This window comes from Oryctolagus cuniculus, chromosome 7 (genome assembly GCF_051225735.1).
Source record: "Oryctolagus cuniculus isolate XC-2025 breed Fujian yellow rabbit chromosome 7, ASM5122573v1, whole genome shotgun sequence".
Lineage (NCBI taxonomy): Eukaryota > Metazoa > Chordata > Mammalia > Lagomorpha > Leporidae > Oryctolagus > Oryctolagus cuniculus.
In genome coordinates this window covers 55,209,381-55,229,939 of record NC_142873.1, presented here as the reverse complement: position 1 = coordinate 55,229,939, position 20,559 = coordinate 55,209,381, and the positions used below count along the sequence as shown (strand labels likewise).

At 45.5% G+C, this 20,559-nt stretch overlaps 1 protein-coding gene across 1 annotated transcript in view; it reads right to left on the bottom strand.

The window, feature by feature from the left end:
• The window catches only part of CASQ2 (calsequestrin 2), a 71,682-nt gene that overhangs the window by 28,310 nt on the left and 22,813 nt on the right, over window positions 1-20,559 (bottom strand). The window contains 4 exon segments of the mRNA NM_001101691.1: window positions 3,199-3,272; window positions 10,895-11,006; window positions 13,001-13,101; window positions 16,138-16,222. Of these exon segments, the coding sequence (NP_001095161.1) occupies window positions 3,199-3,272; window positions 10,895-11,006; window positions 13,001-13,101; window positions 16,138-16,222 (372 nt within the window).

The window sequence follows — 20,559 nt, the reverse complement described above, 5'->3', positions numbered from 1 at the left end:
GGTGGGTGTGGAATTTTTCTTATTCTTTTCCCCTCTCTTCTCTTAGGCAGGGCGTGGTGTCGATGGAGTGACGAGGCAGGGAACTGGGGACAGGGAGCAGCAAACACACACCCAGTGCCTGGGTTCACTCGCCGTTTTCTGCAAAGCTGGACCTGCAGTAGAACAGACTTGAGAATGACATTGGATTCTGGTTGTTCGTGCTGTTACTGTATGCTCTAGACTCAGGAAACTGTGCTGCTCTGAAATGGCAAGTGAAGGAATAGAAACAGTGATGAGAAGAAGCACACGGGGAGCCTATGGTGTGCTAGGCGCTGTTGCCAAGGGTTTTAGATTTCACACTTCATTGAATCCTCTCTTGATTGAGATAAGAACCATTTTACACTTCTTATTCAAAAGGTAACTCCTCCCTGACAGTGTAAATAAGGAAGCATGCACATGTTCCTGGTGTTTCTTAAAAAAAATATTTGTTTATTTATTTAAAAGTAGGTAGAGTTAGAGGGAGGAAGGGAGGGAGGGAGGGAGAGAGAGAGAGAAGCAATCTTCCATCTGTTGCTTTACTCCTCAAACGGCTATAATGGCTGGTACTGAGCCAAGCCCAGGTCAGTAACTTAAAACTCCATCCTGGTCTCCCACATGGGTTCAAGGGCCCCAGCACTTGTACTGTCTTCCTCTGCTTTCCCAGGTGCGTTAGCAGGGAGTGGATCAGAAACGGAGCAGCTGTGTTGCAAACTGGCTCTTGTATGGGATGCTGGCATTGCAGGTGGTAGCTTACCCCGCTGTGCCGCAATGCCAGCCCTGCACACGTGTCTACAGACCCTGCATTGATGCTGCACACGTTTTACTGAGCTGTTTCCATTCCTTTGATAAGCGTTCCCATACATTTGCCACCAACCCCCTTCACTGCAGTCTGCTCTCATTCAGGCTCCCTGAAGACCAGAAGGAGCTCATTAGAATGACTGTTAAGGCAAGCAGGAGGGTGTGCATGTGTGTGTGTGTGTGTGGTGGTGGTGGTAATGGTGGCCTACGGTAGCCAAGGTCATGTTCTAGGAACAGACCTGGTTCATGGGCACTGCAGTTACATAAGAATGGATTATGCTGGGTATGGTGCTGTGGCGTAGCAGGTTAAGCTGCTGCGTGCTATTCCAGCATCCCACATGGATGCCAGTTCATGTCCTGACTGCACCATTTCCAATCCAGCTTCCTGCTAATGACCTGGGAAATGCGGCAGAAGATTATCCAAGTGTTTGGGCCCTTGCACCAACTTGGGGAGACCCAGATGAAGCATCTGACTGCTGGCTTCAGCCTGGCCCAACCCCAGCCATTGTGGCCACCTGGGGAATGAGCCAGTGACTGAAGCTTGTTCTCTCTCTCTCTCTCCCACTCTTTCTTTCTCTCTCTCTATTTCTCTCTCTTTCTGTAACTCTGATTTTCAGAAAGAAATCTTTTTTTAAAAAAATGGACCATGCTATCAAAAGCTGAATAGGTCCACACAAATGAAGGCATGACCACGTGGTTGGATTGGGAGGCACTCCAGATACTACTGAACTCAGAGTTGGACATCCCTTCTGAGAACTAAGGCTTCTCTGTATCTCTCTTTTTAAATAATATCCTATCCCGACCTCCCCTCCTCCTGGGCTTAGATGACTGCCTGTTTACTAGCGACAGTAATCACAGCTGGCTAACATTTGTTGCATTTTACCAAATTGCTTCTTGTTCTGGAGCACGGTAGCACACAGCATTGACTTTGAAGTCAGGCTGACCTGCAATTACACCAAGATTCACTAATCATTACCTGTGTGACTGCGGGCAAGTCACTTCATTTCTCTGCGGAATGAGAATGCTAATTCCTCTCCTACAGGAGTGTTGAGAGGATGAAGTGAGAAACCCTGTGGAGCCCTCTCAACACAGAACACTTCGTGGTTGGCCACGACTATCTTTTGGTAGGTGATCGCTGTTGTTCTGTCCCACACTTTTGCTCAAAATCTCTCCCAATTCTAATCCAGCCAACTAGGGTCAACTTGCAAGGTTAGCTTATGGTACTGAGCTTATAGACCTTGCTTCGGGTTTAGGCTTGAAAACACAGGCTATGTCCACAGGAGGGGTTCAGGATGTCTTTCCATCATGCCCTGGCTCTGCATCAGCACCCATGGCTTCCTCTCATTTTTCACAGAACACGTGACTTCATCACAGTCTAGCAGCCCAGGCGCCCTGCACACCACTGCCTTACTCTTCAATAGCCCACTCTCTGATTAATTTGCACTTTAATTTGATCAAGGGTAGATTCATTTGTTTCTGGAAAAGATGATCATTTAGGGGTTTCAGTGGGGTGTGCATTTCTGTGTGTAATGTGTGTGTGCTCTAAATCTCAACAGCAGGTCTTCTATGCAATGGTATGGTATAGAGGGAAGTGCACAGATTTGGGCTAAATGTCCTATATCGGGACCTCAATGCTATCTTTGATTTACGGAAGACCTTGGATATTATTCCAAATTTTCCAAATCTACTTTCTCTCTGAGAAATGGGAGTTCTTACCTTACAAAGTTGTTTAAAGGATTATAGATAACAAAGATGCAATATATCAAATTGTACCCAACGTAGGAAAAGCACTCCGTAAAAGAAGAGCCATCGTAGTAGTAACAGGAGCCAGAGTACAGTACTCTGACGCCAAAGACTTCAAATGAATTATGCATTGCTGCAGGGTCTCTCTGCCTATCCTGTTCTTTGGCTTATGAAATTGCTTGCCACATTCAGAACATAAAGAGTAATTGGATTTTAAATGTGCACTTTAGTGAAATCTCCTGGAAACCTGGCACCTTTCTATAGTGCCAGGGCAGCAGAGGGTCATGCGGTGGAAGGGGAAGTAGCCACCCCCAGGAAGGGCAAAGGTATCTCTTGAGAAAAAAGAATGCATGACTCAGGGCCCAAGCACACTGTGGGCTCACAGCTCCCCATTCTCAGCACACAGCAAGATAAGAGGTGACTCATCACTTTCTGTTAGAAAGACCCTTACGTCCTCAGATTAGCCATCTTCGTACTCGTGTGTAAGTGATTCATCAGCATACTTTCAGCAGTTCCAGAGAAAGGGGCAAGTGAGGATGGTGAATGTAGATCAAAGAAAAGAAAGAAAAATTGGGAAGTTCCAAGTTTAATCCTGCATGCTGAGAAAAATGTTCGGCTTGGGGTTTCATAGGTACTTACCCCTTTGTCGAAGGTGGCAAAGAATTTGATGTAGGGCTGGAAGTGTTCCGCTGCTTCTTCAAAAGCCTTGTAATCTAAAACAAGATGAAAGGGAGAGACATGGCCCAGATGCACACCGAACAATCATCTTTTTAAGTGATGTAGAGAGAGTGGAAAGCCAGTCAGTGGAGGTCGGGTTACTACTTCGTAGATATGATGTAGACAGATAATTGTGATACCATCTAATCCCATGGAGGTGGAATGGGCTGGCATTCAACAGCCCAGGCGCAGACCTCGGCACCACAGGGGTGGGGAGGGCAGAGGAGGAGAGCAGGAAACAGAGAAAATGGAGGGAGCAAAGGGGGCGGGGGGTGGGGCAAAACTGCTTTCATTCCAACTCACTTCTACTTATAATAGTGCCCCCTAGTGGCAGCAAAGATTTCTCTAGAAATGAACCCTAAGCAGGACATTCACCTTACTGTGTAAAGTATCCTCAATCAAGGAGTATTTTAAACTTCTTAGAAGGACTTACCTTCATGGGTGAATCCTAGTTTGTCCTCTCTCCCTCTCTCCCTTTCTCTTTCAGATCTGATCCCTTGAGAGAACTACTGAAATCGACTCAAGCCTGTCCTTGACTCTGGCCCCAACCTTCCATCTGTTTAGTAGGTATGAGACCATGTAGGCCTGGGAATGCTGTGTCTTGGTATGCCTAGGCAGGTATCTGGCAAAGATGCTCACATTCAAGCCTTAGATTGGAGGGGATGGTGGTGGTGATTTTTCCCAATAAATTCTATAGTCCTGAGAATAATGAGCCCATGATTTATTCTTGAGATTAATTTCTTGCCATTTCATGAAATTCCACATTCCTTAACTACCACAAGTATGAGTATAAAGCTTTTGTAAGAATTCTGGGACTATGCAGAAGTTTCTAAGAGCCTAGTAAAATTTATTCTTGGAACATCACTGACTCAGGGATTACTGAGATGACTGAAAAAAAAAAAACAAAAAAACTGATCTCCAAACACTCTAAGCCTAGAGATGGCTACGGATCCCTAAAAGACTCACCGTGCACTGCAATGCTTGCTCTAACAGAGGTGAGTGCTGCAAACACTTGAGACAAAGGCTGAAAATTTACAAGAATATTTTTATCTGCTGATACACACTCACACAAATGCATCCTCAAAAAAGGGGTGGGGAGTGTGAAAAAGACATCCTGCAGCTTGGTTGTAGAGTTGGGGTAGAAGGGTGAGCAGAGGGGAGAAGAGGGTTGGGAGTATTTGAAGAATGAACATGGAAAGGAGGTGAGGGAGTGGAGAGGCTAGAGGGTTGCCCCAGCCAGCCTAAAGCAGCCGTGGGCTCCATCAGAATCCCTTGCTCTCTCTTTCCCAGTCCCCACCTCCATGGTTAGCCCTCCCTACCTCCAAGAACTCCTCCCCTGACAGGAAGAAGAGCTGGCAGCCCTGCTCCTTGTGGAGAGCTTGTCTTCACTACTTCTAAGAAAAAGGATGGGGCAGGGGGATCCCCAGGTCAGTGGTTCAAAGCGTGAGCTTCAAGCCTCACCCAAACAGCAGTGGTCTTCCAGGTGTCTGCCTGCTCTTGCTTCTACTCTGCTAGACCTCAGGTCGCTCTAGGTTTCCCCTGTCCTGTGTCCTGCTTTAATAATGCTACCTCCCACTCTGACTCCCATTACCTTTTTTGTTTTTAAGATTTATTTATTTACTAGAGAGGCATAGTTACATAGAGAGGGAGAGCCAGACAGAGAGGTCTCCCATCTGCTGGTTCACTCCCCAAATGGCCACAAAAAGCCAGAGCTGAACCAAGAGCTTATTTCGGTTCTCCCCTCTTCCTCTGCTTTTCCAGGCTATCAGCAGGGAGCTGGATTGGAAGTGGAGCAGCCGGGACTCAAACTGGTGCCCATATGGGATGCCGGCACTGCAGGTGGATGCTTAACCTACTACTCCACAGCACTGCTCCAAGCCCCACCCCCCAGTTACCTTGATAACTCTTTCTACTTCTAACTTAGACTCTTGACCATTCAGCCCCCAACCTGCAGCTGGCTAAAGACTCACCGTGGCATTCCCTCCGCTCTCCTCCCCACCCCTCAGGACTGTTCATACTGGATCTCAGCACATTGAACTTCAGTAACTGGTGTGGTTAGTAGCATCAGTTAAACCCTGAAGAGAAATATTTGGACCAAAAGCAGTTTCTTTCAAAGAGGAACCAAACCAATTTGTTGGGGATGAAAAATTCAAATAAGGGCCGGCGCCGCGGCTCACTAGGCCAATCCTCCGCCTAGCGGCGCCGGCACACCGGGTTCTAGTCCCGGTTGGGGCGCCGGATTCTGTCCCGGTTGCCCCTCTTCCAGGCCAGCTCTCTGCTGTGGCCAGGGAGTGCAGTGGAGGATGGCCCAGGTGCTTGGGCCCTGCACCCGCATGGGAGACCAGGAGAAGCACCTGGCTCCTGGCTCCTGCCATCGGATCAGCGCGGTGCGCCGGCCGCAGCGCGCCGGCTGCGGCGGCCGTTGGAGGGTGAACCAAAGGCAAAGGAAGACCTTTCTCTCTGTCTCTCTCTCTCACTGTCCACTCTGCCTGTTAAAAAAATAAATAAATAAATAAAAATAAAAATAAATAAATAAGAAAAATTCAAATAAGCAGGCAAACCCATCAAAACAGATTTTGGAACCATTGCCCACGTTCACGTACTAACTGATGGAAGGACAAGAAGGTGTAACAACTCCACCCTGAGCTCCTTCTGGCTGTCCTGAGACTCCAGTAGAATTTACTCACAGAAAAGCGCTGCACCTCCACAGCACACAAAAGGCTATTGCAAACAAGGTGACTTGACGGCGACCTCCGCTGCCGTCGAGGGAGAGGGGCACGTCTGGCCGAGTGTGGCCAGCAGGTTCCTGTTGCATTAAATCATGTCCCTGCGGTCACATATGTATCGGCAGAAAGCTTAAATGCAAATCACTCAGAGAGATCATCACTTCCTACAGAAAGCAAGCACGAGGCCAAGAGGAGGCAAACAGAACTGAGAGAGAAAATAAATTCTACAGCAAATAAATATTTAGAAAATGGAAAGAGATCTTGAAGCACCAGGCATTCAGATTCTATCAGATGAGGAGGAGGAAGACCAAAAAGCACATCTGTCAAAAAAAAAAAAAGAAAACATAAGAAAGAGAGAAATAGGAAAAAGAAATTGCCATCTGTGCTAACCCTCTGATGAGAAGGCGTTCAGGTATTCAGTCGCCTTGGCAGAAATAAATAGAAACAATATCCACCAAAGATTTATTCTCTGATATGTGTCTGTAAAATCTGCTGGAATTTTCTTCAGGATTGCATCAGCGAATTCTCAGTTATGGACTCTCAGGAGCAGTCCGACTGTATCTACAGGGACCACTGATTGCTGTTTGTCCCTATTATTTAGCCTGTGCCCCACTTGGGGAGCAAAGCTGCAGGCTAGGGCCATTCTGAGATTTCCCTGTTTACCAAGGAATATTGTCAAGGTTTACACTTGGAATATAAGAGAGTGTAGTTAATATATATACATATATGCATATATACACACTCGCAAAGTTTTATGTATATGGAAAGAGAGAGCAAGCAAGCACTGGATGAAGAAGGATGGGGAGGACCTGGAAGTGTGACAACTAGGGAAGAAAATCTAAATAATGTTCAGGTTTGCCACCAGAGATGCAATATTTTAAACACTGTCACAAAGAGTGACTTTAAGAATCTATATTTCATATTTCCAGCACTAGCAGATGCCATATATACACTTCATTTACTTTTAATACATTGGATATTGATATTTTATTGAATGGTAAATTAGGAATATGAACTGTAAATTTTGTCTTAAATAGTTTTTTCTTGGCCTTTATTTTTATGACTTATGGTATGAGTTTTATTTTAGGACGTACTTTCTGGACAGTTTGGAAGTTTGGGTGCTATGTAAAGAAAAACACTTACGAATACATCATACTTCAAATATAAACACCTGTTGTATTGAATGTAGTTTATTTATTGGTTAAGAAATCAGCTTTTCTGCTCTCAACATGGTGTCTGAACCTAAACATAAAATATATTTATTACATGCAAAATATTTCTTAGATAGCCACTTTTCAGCAGAAATATTTTACCAGAACAGATGTTCATTTCTACATCCTGATAATTATTTAAATTGTTACCTAACCTCACTCTGAAAGATAAAAATATGCCTTAATATCGAAACTAAGTAAATAAAACAAAACAGGTGACTTTAACATCTAAGCCGGCATCAGCCTGCTCTGTTTAGTTTGCAGTGAAGAAATCAGGTCAAAAGACTTCTCTCAGATTACCTGAACAAGGAGAGTTTTATTAAGGGCTTATCAACTAACACATGGATTGAAAACTAAATTGTAAATTATCCTCACTTAGAAAAAAGTTTGAAATATAATTATTGATTTCAAAAAACGCTGGACCCTGCTGAGCACCTGAATGAGCTTAATTGAAAGCTGCATGGTCCTTGTGAGATAGTATGCTGATGAACGTTACTAGTCTGAGAGAAAAACTTCAACCTTGAAAAAAGGCTGAAATGGCTTACTAGTAATTGTATTATTTAGATCTGAAGAATAAGCAGTAAGACCAGTAGAACTCTATCTGTGTATTCCTATGGGAAAGTTTCATTATAATTTTTGGAATACGTAATATGAAAATGTTCAGTTTGATTTGCAAACCATTCATATTATCACAAGAAATATGAACATCATATCTGTCAATGAAGAGAAAAATAAGAATTATCATATTGAAAGAATGCTCCTGGGGCCACCACTGTGGCTTAGCAGGTAAAGCTGCCACCTGCAGTGTCAGCATCCCATATTTTTTGCGTTTGAGTACCCACTGCTCCACTTCTGATCCAGCTCCCTGCTAATGCACCTGGCGAGGCAGGCAGCAGAAGATGGCAAAGAGATTGGGCCCTGCACCCATGTGGGAGACCCAGAGGAAGCTCCTGGCTCCTGGCTTCAGATCAGTCCAGCTCCAGCCATTGCGGCCACTTGGGGAGTGAACCAGCAGATGGAAGCTCTCTCTTTCTTTTTCTCACTCTCGCTCTAACTCTGCCTTTTAAATAAATAAATAAATTTTTTTTTTAAAAGAATGTTAACAATCTCGAAAGACAACTTACAGACAGAATTATCTTAATTACATCCAGAGGCAAGAAAAGAATGTTCATTTAACAAATAAAAATCAGCCAGTGCTGTCCATCCACTTGCCACCATCCTTATGTGGAAGTCTCTTTCAATGATGACTGTCAAGAATTCAAAGAGGGGGCCACCTGAGACGCCAGCACCCCCTGTGGGTTCCGGTTCCAGTCCTGGCTGCTCTACTTCTGGTCCAGCTCCCTGCTAATGCACATGAGAAGGCAGTGAAGGATGGCTCAAGTGCTTGGGTCCCTGCACCTATATGGGAGATCCAGATGAGGCTCCTGGCTCCAGGCTCCTGCTCCTGTTGCAACCACTTGGGGAGTGAATCAGCAGATGGAACAGCTCTCTCTCTCTCTGTGTCTGTCTCTCTCCCTGTCTGTTTGTCTGTCTCTCTCTCTAACTTTTTCAAATATATAAATTAAAACTTAAAAAAAGAATTTTGATCAGGAATTAAATGTTGCTATTTTAAACCCAAAATCTAGTATCAAAAATTTATTCTCGAAGCCAGCACAAGATTCTCATTTGAAATCTTGAAAGTGAAACATGTGATATATTTCCTATTATTGTGTATTGTATTATTGTATAATATAAAGAAAGTAAATTTTTTTCCACTAAGCCCAAGTCCCTACTATAAAGCACTATTATATTTTATACGTGCTGGGGACCTGACAAAATTTGCAAAGTCTTAGAAGTACAGCCCAGCAGTTAACTGTTTGAACTCGAAAGTCAGATTCCTGGGCTTTCAATCTTGGCTCCACTCGCCGTGATACTGTGTGGGCTCATCAAGCCTTTCCGCCCCATCCTTTTCATCATCACTAAAGTGCAGATAATAATGACAGCCACTCAGGGGCTTGTGAGACGGAAATTCAGGTGACCATCCAGCTCCCAGCGCGGGCCCTGGCACGCGGTGGCGCTCATTACAGGGAGTGAAGACCGCTAGTACCAGGCAGCGGAAGGAAGACACTGGAAGCTGTGCTCCGCCTCCTCAGCTTGCCCCGCCTCCATCCTCACCTGCCCCTGACTTTAGCAGGAGAGGAGAGAGAACACAAGGGTGAGAACAGTGTGAGAGGAAGGGGCAGGGAAGGGGGAAGGGAAGTAGAAGGAAAGGACACAGAGAGGAGAAAGCAGAGGGGCAGGAGGAGCCCCCTGAGGCAGTCAGTGCGGTTGTAAGTCGCCTACGGAAGAGCTGGGGCAGAACTCCGGGCCCGCCAGCTCCCCCAGCACGTCCACGGTGAGCACGGCCAGTGGAGGCTTCGAGGGAGCAAATGGGAAGAGATCTAAACTGGGGCATGGAAGAGAGAAGAAACGTGGGCTACTGATGAGGTGACAAAGGAGGCCTCTGGACAGACTGGCTATTGGGTAAAGGCATGGTTTTGTAAATAACTTCAAAATATTTGGGGATTTCCAGAAATAGTCACAAGCAGCCCACGTTTGTCCCTCCTACACATGAGATTCCATGTCACAGTTATGCCAGCCCCCTCCAACGCTTTCCCTCTCTCCCAGGCTCAACTCCTGGGCCCGGGCTGCCGAAGCAGTTTTTACAAATGTGCCCAGGTAATGGGCCTTCCTGGCTCTTGCTCCCTGCTCCTTCCTACGTCCACCCATCATGCTCTCATCCCTTCATGGGCCACGGTGATGCTGTGAGAGGCCCCTGTGCCCACCCAAAATCTGGCTACAAAACTCACAGGGAACATGCCCTTGGGTGTGGCTTCCCAAAGGCAGGCAGCCTTGGGGTCAGCGATGGGCTTGGCCCGCCGTTTTTCTTTTTTCTTTTTTTCTTTTTTTGACAGGCAGAGTGGACAGTGAGAGAGAGAGACAGAGAGAAAGGTCTTCCTTTTGCCGTTGGTTCGCCCTCCAATGGCTGCTGCGGCCAGCGCACCGCGCTGATCTGAAGGCAGGAGCCAGGTACTTATCCTGGTCTCCCATGGGGTGCAGGGCCCAAGGACTTGGGTCATCCTCCACTGCACTCCCGGGCCACAGCAGAGAGCTAGCCTGGAAGAGGGGCAACTGGGACAGAATCCGGCGCTCCGACCGGGACTAGAACCTGGTGTGCCAGCGCCGCTAGGCGGAGGATTAGCCTACTGAGCCGTTTTTCACACTCAGTAGCAGTTGCTAAGGCCATTCCGGCCCAGATCTTCCTCCAGTGCTTTCCAATCAACCGAGAAGCACCGCAGCTGGTGACAGCAGGGGCTGCCAGGGTCAGGGAGGCGGCCCCCAGCGTGTCTCCCTGGAGAGGAGAATCCCACCAGAAGAGGGCAGTGAGGGCTGTGCAGGAAGGCCTTTTCTCTCTGCTCTGAAACACTCCCCCCACCCAAGGCCTGACAAAGTGGCCCAACCCTGATGGTCTTTCAGCTCCTCTGGTGGCTGTTTTGCAAAGTGTGCATTTGTATCTCACTGCAGAGAGCACGGGAAGATGGTAACTTCTATTCTCCCCCGCAAAAGAGATGCTGAAGAGCCATCGTCTTTGAGGAGAGCCTAATGCACACTGCCGGGAACCCAGCCTCGAGACTGACAGGTGGGAGTGGCCAGGCGACTTACATTCTGAGTCCGCGCTCTTGAAAAAGCCGATGAGTTTGATGTGGTCCTCGATGCGCTCAAAGGCCTGCACTTCCAGCTTGCTGTTGATGATCTCCACGGGGTCTTCAATCAGCTGGAAAGCCACACACACGCGCACACAGAAGGATGTTCAGCTACGTGCTCCCTTCCCCGGTGGGGAAACGGAGTGCTTTGGAGGGACGCGGTCACAGAATGTGTAGCTGGTACTTCAAGCACCCAGCCCGCCTCCCTCCAGAGAACAGGGCAGCAATACTTTTTGAGGAATTGTTCTTAATTCAAGAGGTGGGACAATTTGTCTGGGGGCAATTCTATTCCAGGTTTTAAAATAATGTATTTAAATTTTTAAAAAAGAATTTAATTCTAATTATAAATTGATAAATTATAGTAGTATGTATTTATGGGATAAAGTGATATTATAATTAACAAATACAATGGGGCATAATAAAATCAAGATAGTTAACATATCCATCAGCTCAAATATTTATCATTTTTAGGATGAAAGCATTTGAAACTTACTCCTAGCAATTTTGAAGTGCATTGTTATTCATCATGTTCATCATGTTATGCAATATATCTCAAAGAGAAGAAACCTTGCTCCACCTGTTTAACTGACCTTCCATACTCTTTGGCCATCACCCTCACATTCTTGTCCCCTCCCACCCTCAGCCTCCAGTACCCACCATTCTACTCTGCTTCTTTGAGTCCCATTGTTTTAGGCCCCACGTAAAGTAGAAGTGAGAACATGTGCATCTGTCTTTCTGTGCCTGGCTTATCTCACTTAGCATACTGTCCTCTAGTTCCATTCGTATTAGTGCAAATGACAAAATTCTTTCTTAAAGCAGAAGAGTAATCCATGGTATATATATACTGCAACTTCTTTATCTACTTCCATAAAACTCTTGGTTCAGGAATGAGCCAGTGACCCAACTGTGAACCAATGAGGATAGATTTGTTGATGGCTTTGAAAAAGTGCTTTGCTCTTCAGAGAGCACTGGGCAGCCGGTTTGTTTGTCCCTCTCCTTGGATACGAACGAGGAAATGTGCTGTGCCCTGCCGCTGGCCATTTTACATGAACTTGAGGACAAAGACACCACACTGAAAGCAGAACTGCCTGTGGGCCACAGGGAAAACCGGAGCTGGAGCTCTGATGCGATCAAGGCTAAAATTTGCCCTGACTCTGGTCTAACACCTATGTGGGTCCATCCCCCTGTTCATTGTTTAAAGCAGTTTGAATCTCATTTCCAACTCCTCCTCCTCGCAGGTAAATCCAGGGCCATGCTCAGTTATTCTGTTGCGTCTCTCAATTCTTTTAGGGTTTGTGAGTGTGGGTCGATGAGACACTATGGGTGCATTTTTAGGTGGGAGGTGGCCTTCAACTTACTTCTAACCTCTCTGGTTCTTGAGGCTCCAGAGAGCAAACAATAGCCAGTGGGGTATACTTGGTAGCAAAGAAGTTATCAGTATGGAGATGCAGTGGTAGGTTCTTTATCTATACAAGAAAGTGTGTTCAAAAGCATTTAACTTCAAAGTTGCTACTGAAGGTGTGCATTTATCTATGGATAAAGTATTTTTATGGTGTTTGTTCCTCTGTTTATCTGAGCACATAAATCTGAGCGTGTGGTACATCCGTGACAGAGATATTGGGGGGGGGCAGGTTTAGCCTTGCTTCTTCTTTATATTATTCCTAGGGCAACTTGGGGGGACCTGGCTAATAGGTTACTGTGGACACCCCTCTCTCTTTGGGTGACTTGCTACCTCCATCTTTTCCCACACTCCATGTCCTCTTCAACAAGGGCAAAGCCAAGGGAATTTCTGTGCAGTGTACATACAGCTGGTAAGAGAATTAGCATGTTACCACGGCATGGTCCCAATTAGTGGCCCTCTGGCTACTGAAACAGCGCTCCCAGGGTGACTTGAGGGCCAGCTTGCCAGTAGGGTTTCATAGGGTATTTCTTAATGCTTTGCAAAACCTGAGAATCCTTTGTAGACCATGTCAGGCTCTCTAGCTTCTCTGCCCTTGTCTGGAGTTTTATCTCGCCCTGTATCTGAGCCCAGACAGCACTGTACAAAGCCAGTGTAAGTGCTTACGTCCAAGAGAAACTCCACCAGGACATCAGCCGCAAACTCGCCATCAAACTCAATTGTGCGATCACCCTTAAGAATATACAGGCTTCCTTCTTCATCAAAACCTGGAAGAAAGAAAGAGGCCCAAAGGCAATGTTATACTGACGTAGGAAGAGCCACCATGTAGGCCAAGGGCTGGCTCAGGGTCACTGGGGGTCAGTGGGGTCAGGATTAGTGCAACCAGCATTAACATAGGACCACTCCCTTGAAACAGTACTTCTAAAGGGCTCCCAGAGGGGACATTGAATTAGAGATGGCCAAGAAGTAACAATTTCACCTGGATTTTAGCTTAAGGAAAAAAAAATCTACTTTCTACTCCTCCACTGCTTTAGTTTTCAAAGAATACTGCTGACCCCATGTCATTCCCCTTAGCAAAGATTCTTTACTACCCACTGCCACCTGACTCTTTAGCCTGCATTCAAGTCCCTCCGCCATCTAATTCCACCACAACCTCTTCTACCCTCAGGTAGAGCCACACTCCTGAGAACTGCTCCCTAGTCCCTTTTGCTTCTTGCCCCTCACTGACACGAGGGGGTGCATAAAGCAAGAGTCACAGGGAACAAGTGTCTGTCTGCACTTAGGTTCGCCTTGCTCCTTAAAACTGGAGAAATCTCCACTGCACCCACTCCTTAGAAGTCAGCATAGGAATCTCATTTTGCCCAAGAAGGTCATGTCCCTCTTACCAGGCTCATCCCACTACTGATCATTCCTCAGCTCCATCTGCACTTTAAAAGTAAGCTTTTGAGGGTGAGTCGTTGCTATCTTTGTATTCTGGTGCCTTGCACAGAGCTCAGACACATTGGCCATAACTGTACGTGGCCAGAACACATGCTTGCTGTCCTATTCTGGCTGAATCCTACATGTCGTCTACTCTGTTAGCTGAAAGGTGCTAGGAGGGCAGGTTCTGCATCTCACCTTTGCACCTAGAGTGACCACGGTGTAATGTTGCTTATTTTAACAAGTGCTTGCTGGGAAATTGCACCCCCTTTGCCCACCCCTGGGAATGTTAAATAGCTGAGGCTGGCATTTTGTCCCATTATGGCATCCTTCATTCCTTAGATTAATTGCTTTCAAACCCTCTCTTAGCTGGAGAATGCTTTCTGCAAATGAATTCCTCTGTGGAACCTCCAGGGACAAGGAGGCTGGAATGCTGTCTGCTGTCCCCAGGCACACCTGGGGCGCCCCTGGCACACAGCCCCTGGCTGTCGGTACATCAAAAGGAGCAAAGCGACTGAATGTCTTGAAGCGTGCATTGGCTGACCTCAACTTCAGCAAGTGTCCGGCTATTGGAGTTTGTCCTGGGTTGAAACCAGTTAGGAGGCTGGTGTGTTAGCTCTGGCACAAGCGGATGGAGGCCAGACTAAGGTAAATGGCAGGGGTAGGGGAGTGAAGATGTAACATCAGATTCACAAAATACAGCCACTGTCCTGGGAAACACACGACTCAGATGGCCAGGAACCAGCTGGCCCAGCTGCATGCTGAGCTTGGGGAAGAGCTTATTTGCTTGTACCAAGCCCCACTGTGTCCCTCTCTGGTCCAGTCTTAGGGGTGCCTGTCCAGCATGTGCTCCCCAGACTTGCAGATGACGGGAACACTTGTACCTCCCTCTAGCCACACTCACTGGAAATTATCCCCAAGTCAACTTCTCATGAAAACAGTGGGAAAGAGAAGACTAGGAATCCACAGACAGCCGAGGGAGGAGGCAGGACTCACTAAATTGTTTTTGGCTCTAAGGAAAGAGTTGAACATACTTTGAGCCCATGCTCAAGGGGAAAAAATTTTCTTAATATGTCTCTAGGAGAAAAGATATCTCAGGCATTCTGAGTAACTCATTATCATTTTAGGGCCATGAGTTCTTTGTGTCTAAACTAGACTCCTTTAATTACATTTTTTAAAAAGGGGGGGGGGCTGGTTTTCATGAAAATAACGCAGGAAACAGTTGTTCATAATTTTCTAAGATAATAACTTTCATGTACCTGAAGGTATTTATTGAACCACCACTAATCTTTTTTTTTTTTTTCCTGTGCTTACTACTCCGAATCCAATTAACCTTTCTTCAAAGGTCCTGTTTTATAACCTCCTGCTATTTTTTAATAGCCATTCTTCACTGGTCATGCAGAAAACGCCAAATGGGCAGTGCATGTGTGTGGGAGTTTGGAAACCAGAGGAGTCACCTATATCCTCCCTCCTTGGGAATACAAAGGTGAGAATCTTAATGTGCACTTGCCCTTGAGCATGACAAAGTGACACGAGATTATAACTGCCACTGTGCAGTCACTTAGCCACACCTCCCCCAAATCCTGCCTCTCATCCATGGTGATAACACCCAGGTTGAAATCCAGACCCCTGGGACACCAAGTCATTGCTGTTAATGTTATCTTTTGTTGTCTGCTCCAGCCTCAAGACAGGTGATGGGAGAGGAGACTAACTCACAGAGATCAGCGTGGTGGTGAGATTGAGAACTGGCCTCTGGTCTGCTTCGGGAAATGAAAATTAGGCTTGAATCCCTAGTGTCAATTTCTCCAGGAAGAAACCCTGTCCTCTATACACAGATGCAAAATCGAGTGAAAGATTGCAGTGAAATAATTTGCTTTAGGCCAATATTTACTTCTGTGAAACTATCTCTGAACTCAAGACATTTTATATTTACTTAAAAGTAGTTCAGTTATCATACAAGAAAAAATGCAAGCGTACTTTTATTACAACATTTTGTCTCTTCCAGATGTAGCTCAATAATCCCACTCACCAGGGCCATCACTATGGCTTAGCAGTTAAGGCCACTGCCTGAAATGTTGGCAATCCCATATGGGCACCTGTTCGAGTCCTGGCTGCACCACTTCCCATCCAGCTCCCTGCTAATGCCCTGGGAAAGCAGTGGAGGACAACCCAAGTGTGTGGGCCCCTGTACCTGCATGGGAGACCTGGAAGAAGCTCCTGGCTCCTGGCTTCAGAAGGGCTCAGTTCTAGCCATTGCAACCATTTGGGGGGTGAACAAAAGGATGGAAGACCTCTCTCTCTTCTCTTCTCTCTCTCTCTCTCTCTTACTCTCTGCAACTCTGACTTTCAAATCAATAAATAAATTTAAAAAAAATCCCACTCACCCAGTTTCTTGGCAAGTTTGGCTTCTTTCTTGGCATCCACCATCACAAAGCCTATCTCTTTGTGTTCCAGGACCTGGGCCACCAGCTGGAGGGACAGATAGGAGGATAAGTGGACGGAGGGCAGAGAGATGGCCAGAAATAACACAGGATTCACGGCTGATATGTTGACATGGGGCTTTTCCTCCATACTTCCTGTTACTCTGTGACCAACTCCAGCCGCACCAGAGGGACTCCATGCTCGTCCCCTCCGGAGAAGGCTGACTCAGCAGAATGCTGGGAATCAGGGAGAGAAAACCTGAGGAACAGACTCAGATATCTCGTGTGGGAGAATATATGCCCTTTTCTGCCCTCAGTGCAGATAAAATTTGAACGGAGAATCAGGAAGGGAGCAGAGAGGCTGGAACACCTGTGGGCACCTGACACGAGGCCCATCTCAGCGGCAGGTGATCCTGGGGTGGACCTATGAGGAGCAGAGGGCAAAGGGCGCCTACGACGCCAATACCCAAGCATAGTCCTGGAGTCCCCGCCACCTCCTCGGGCTTGTACAGGAAGGGCGACCATTGCGCACATCCTGCAGGTAGACCTGAGGTGGCCTTCTCTAGTTTCCTGCAGCCCAATCAGAGGAAGAAGTGGGAGAACATGGGGTCAGGCGAACATCAGCCCCAAAGGCAAGGAAGGTGTGGTTGCATTCCACGTGGACACAGGACTGAGGACTGCTCAGGGTAGACACCGGTGTAAGACTGACATCACCATAGGCTTCCTGAAACTCAGTCGTGAGCAAGCAAAGGGAATTCTCAATTGCCATTTGGATGAATGGGGGCTTCAGACAAAAGTAGGGTGGAGAAGTTATCAGAGAGATCATGAAATACTAGTATTATTGTGCTTGAGTTACTTTTAAAAAATAATTGTAGGGGGTGGCATTGTGGCACAGCTGGTTAAACTACTGCCTGTGGCACCGGCATCCAATGTGACTGCTGGTTCCAGCCTTGGCTGCTCCACTTCTGGTCCAGCTTACTGCTTCTGCACCTGGGAAAGCTGCAGAAGCTGGCCCAAATACTTGGGCACCTGCCACCCATGTGGGAGACCTAGATGGAGTTCCTGGCTTCTGGCTTTGGCCTAGCCCAGTCCTGGCCATTGCAGCCATCTGGGGAGTGAACCAGTGGGTGGAAGATGGATCTCTCTCTCTCTCTCTCTCTCAACTCCACCTTTCAAATAAGTACATAAATCTTCTTTAAAAAATAAATAATTGTAGATTAATATATTCTTGTAAGAAATAATACAGAGACATCCTTTGCATATTTTAAACAGGTTCTCCTATTAGTAACATCTTGCAAACTCAGATACTATCATAAATTTGAGGGTGAGTATTAAAGTGCAATAGATTAAGCTGCCACTTGCAATGACAGCATCCCACATCAGAGTGCCTGGTTCAAATTCAGACAGCTTTGTGCTCCCAATCCAGCTTCCTGTTAATGCACCTGGGATGCAGCAGATGATAACCCAGGTACTTGGGTGCCTGCCATGCACATGGGAGACCCAGATGAAGCTCCTGGCTTATAGTTTCAGCCTTACCCCTTCCCAGTTGTTGCAGGCTTTTGGGAGTGAACCAGCTCTCTCTCTCTCTGTCACTCTGCCTTTCAAATAAATAAATCTTTCTTTAAAATATAAACTGGAGGGGCATTATTATGGCTTAGTGGGTAAGCCACTGCCTGCAATGCCACCATCCCATGTGAGCACCAGTTCAAGTCCCAGCTGCTCCACTTCAGATCCAGCTCCCTGATAATGTGCCTGGGAAAGCAGCAGAGGATGGTCCAAGTGTATGGGCCCTTGCTACCCACATTGGAGACCTGGAAGAAGCTCCTGGCTCCTGGCTTCTAGTTGCAGCCACGTGGGAATAAACTAGTGGATGGTAGACCTCTCTGTCTCTCCCCCTGTCCTTGTGACTCTTTTAAATAAACAATTTTTTAAATCTTAAAATAAAATAAAATATAAACTGGATTCTCTATGTTTTTTAAAGATCTCTTTGTTGAAGGATATCTAGGTTCCTCCCAGTTACCAGCTACTATGAAGAGAGCTGAGCTGGTTAAAATTTTGTGTATAGGTTTTTGAGCTAAGTGTTAGTCTTCATTTCTCTGGGATAAATGCTAAGGAGTACAATTGCTGAATTGCATGTTTAGCTCCATGTTTAGTTTTTAATGAAACTGCTCAACTTTTCCAGTGTGGCTGTACTATTTTACATGCCCATAAGGAATGGATGAGTGATCCAGTTTCTCCACATCCTTTCCAGTATTTGGTGGTGTCACTATTTTTTAGTCACCCTAATAGGTATTTGGTGATATGGCATTATTTCAATTTACATTTTCCTAATGGCTAGTGATGCTGAACATGTTTCATGTGCATAATTATGGAATGCAGGTTTTCATCTATGAAATGCCAGCTCATATCTTTTGCCCATTTTTATCACTGAGTTGTTATTATTGATTATTGAATTTTGAGTTATTTAAATTCTAGTCCATTTTTGGATGTGTGGCTTATAAATATTTTCTCTCTTTAGCCTCTTTTCATCTTCTTGGTGGAGGTTTGCACAGAGCAAAAGTTTTTAATTTTGAAGAAATCCAAGTTACCAATTTTTTAAATTTATGGATTGTGTTTCTTTATGTTAAGCCTAAGAACTCTTAGTCCAGCCTAGATCCTGAAATTTTCCCTGATTTATTTTAAAAAGTTTTATAGTTTCACATTTAAGTCCATGATCCACTTTGAGTTAAATTTTGTGTAAAGAGTGAGGCGGATTAAGAGATTTTTTTTTTCCTAGTAGTAGATGTCTACCTGTTCCAATATCACTTGTTGAAAAGGGCATCTTTTACCTATTAAATTGCTTTTGCGACTTTGCCTAAATCAATTGGCAAATTGATGTGGCTCTATTTCTGTGTTCTATTCCATTGATTCTGTGTCTGTCCCTTACTGATACCACAGTTTTTTTAGCATAGCTGTATAGGGAGCCTTGAAAGCTGGCCAACTGTTTCTGCTACTTTATTCTTCTTTTCCAAAATTGCCTTAACTATGCTAGTTGCTTTTGCATTACTGTATAAACCTCAGAATAATCCTGCTTATATTTACAGAAAAAAAAATCTTACTAGGAATTGCATTCAATTTATACGTCAACTTGGAGAGAATGACACACTTAGTACATTGAGGCCTCTAATTCATGAATATGGTATAGGTCTCCATTTATTTAATCTCCTTTGGTTTCTTTCATCAGCATTGCATAATTTTCTGAAAACTGAAAACTTGTACAAGTTTTGTTAGATTTATACAGCATATCTGAACTATTTCAGCAATTATAAGGAACATTATATTTTTTATTTTAGCATCTACATGTTTATCGCTAGTAGAGAGATATACAGTTGATTTCTTAATGTTTCTCTTGGATCTTTAAACCTTGTTAAATTCATTTATTAGTTCCAAGAAGGTTCTATTTTATTTATTTTAGAGTCCTTGGGATTTTCTATGTAAACAATCAGGTCATCTGCAAATAATTTCTTCCTTTTCAGTCTGTATGCCTTTGCATTCTCTCCTGTTTTCTTATTGCACAACAAGAAATTCCAGCGCTATTTGGAATAAGAACTATAACAGTCTCCTTTCTCTCACCTTGCCGCTTCTTTGTTTCTCACTCTTAGGGATTTGTCTGTCTTCCCATTTGGGTCTAGCACATATTTTCAGCTCCATCATTTCAGACAGACAGGCTTAAGATTTCTTACCTCGCTAGTGGATTGCCCCCGTGTCTACAGCTCATTCTGGAAGTCCCTCTCCTTTCTGTTCTTTCATTTCTCCTTCCACGTGTCTTCCTTCTACTGTTCCCAGGACCTGCGTCCTCTCCTGTTACAACCCCCTGAGGTCTTCCTTTGCTGTCATTCTTCCCTCCCTGACCTCCTCGCCTGCACCTCTTTCTCTTTCTTCCCCTCTGGTTCCCAACCACTTCCTTTCTTCTAAAGCAAAGGGCACCGGGCAGAAGCACAGCTGGCGGCTGCAAGGAACGTCTTTGGTGACCAGCGGGTGGAGGGGCAGCTTTCTCTCCCTTCGTGAGCTTCGCTGGGACTAGGAAAGGCGAGGGTGAAAGGCGTCATCATCACCCGTATTTGTATAATGATTCGACCAGAGCTAGCCTGCAATGCCTAACCAGGCCGGTCTTACTGCAAAATTGCTCAACTTTAGTGCATTGCATTCAATCTGTCTGACACGGTGGTTTTTGAATGAATTTTCTTGTCATTAGTGTAGGCCACTCTGTCCTATTCAGTGCCATCAAAACCTTAACTTAAGTGTCCCCATGTCTGTGGTTCAAAGCCAACAATGATGAGATCCACTGGCTTTGTGCCCTAGCACAAGTACCTGCCCAGAGCAGGAGCCTCTGACAGTGGTTCTTAA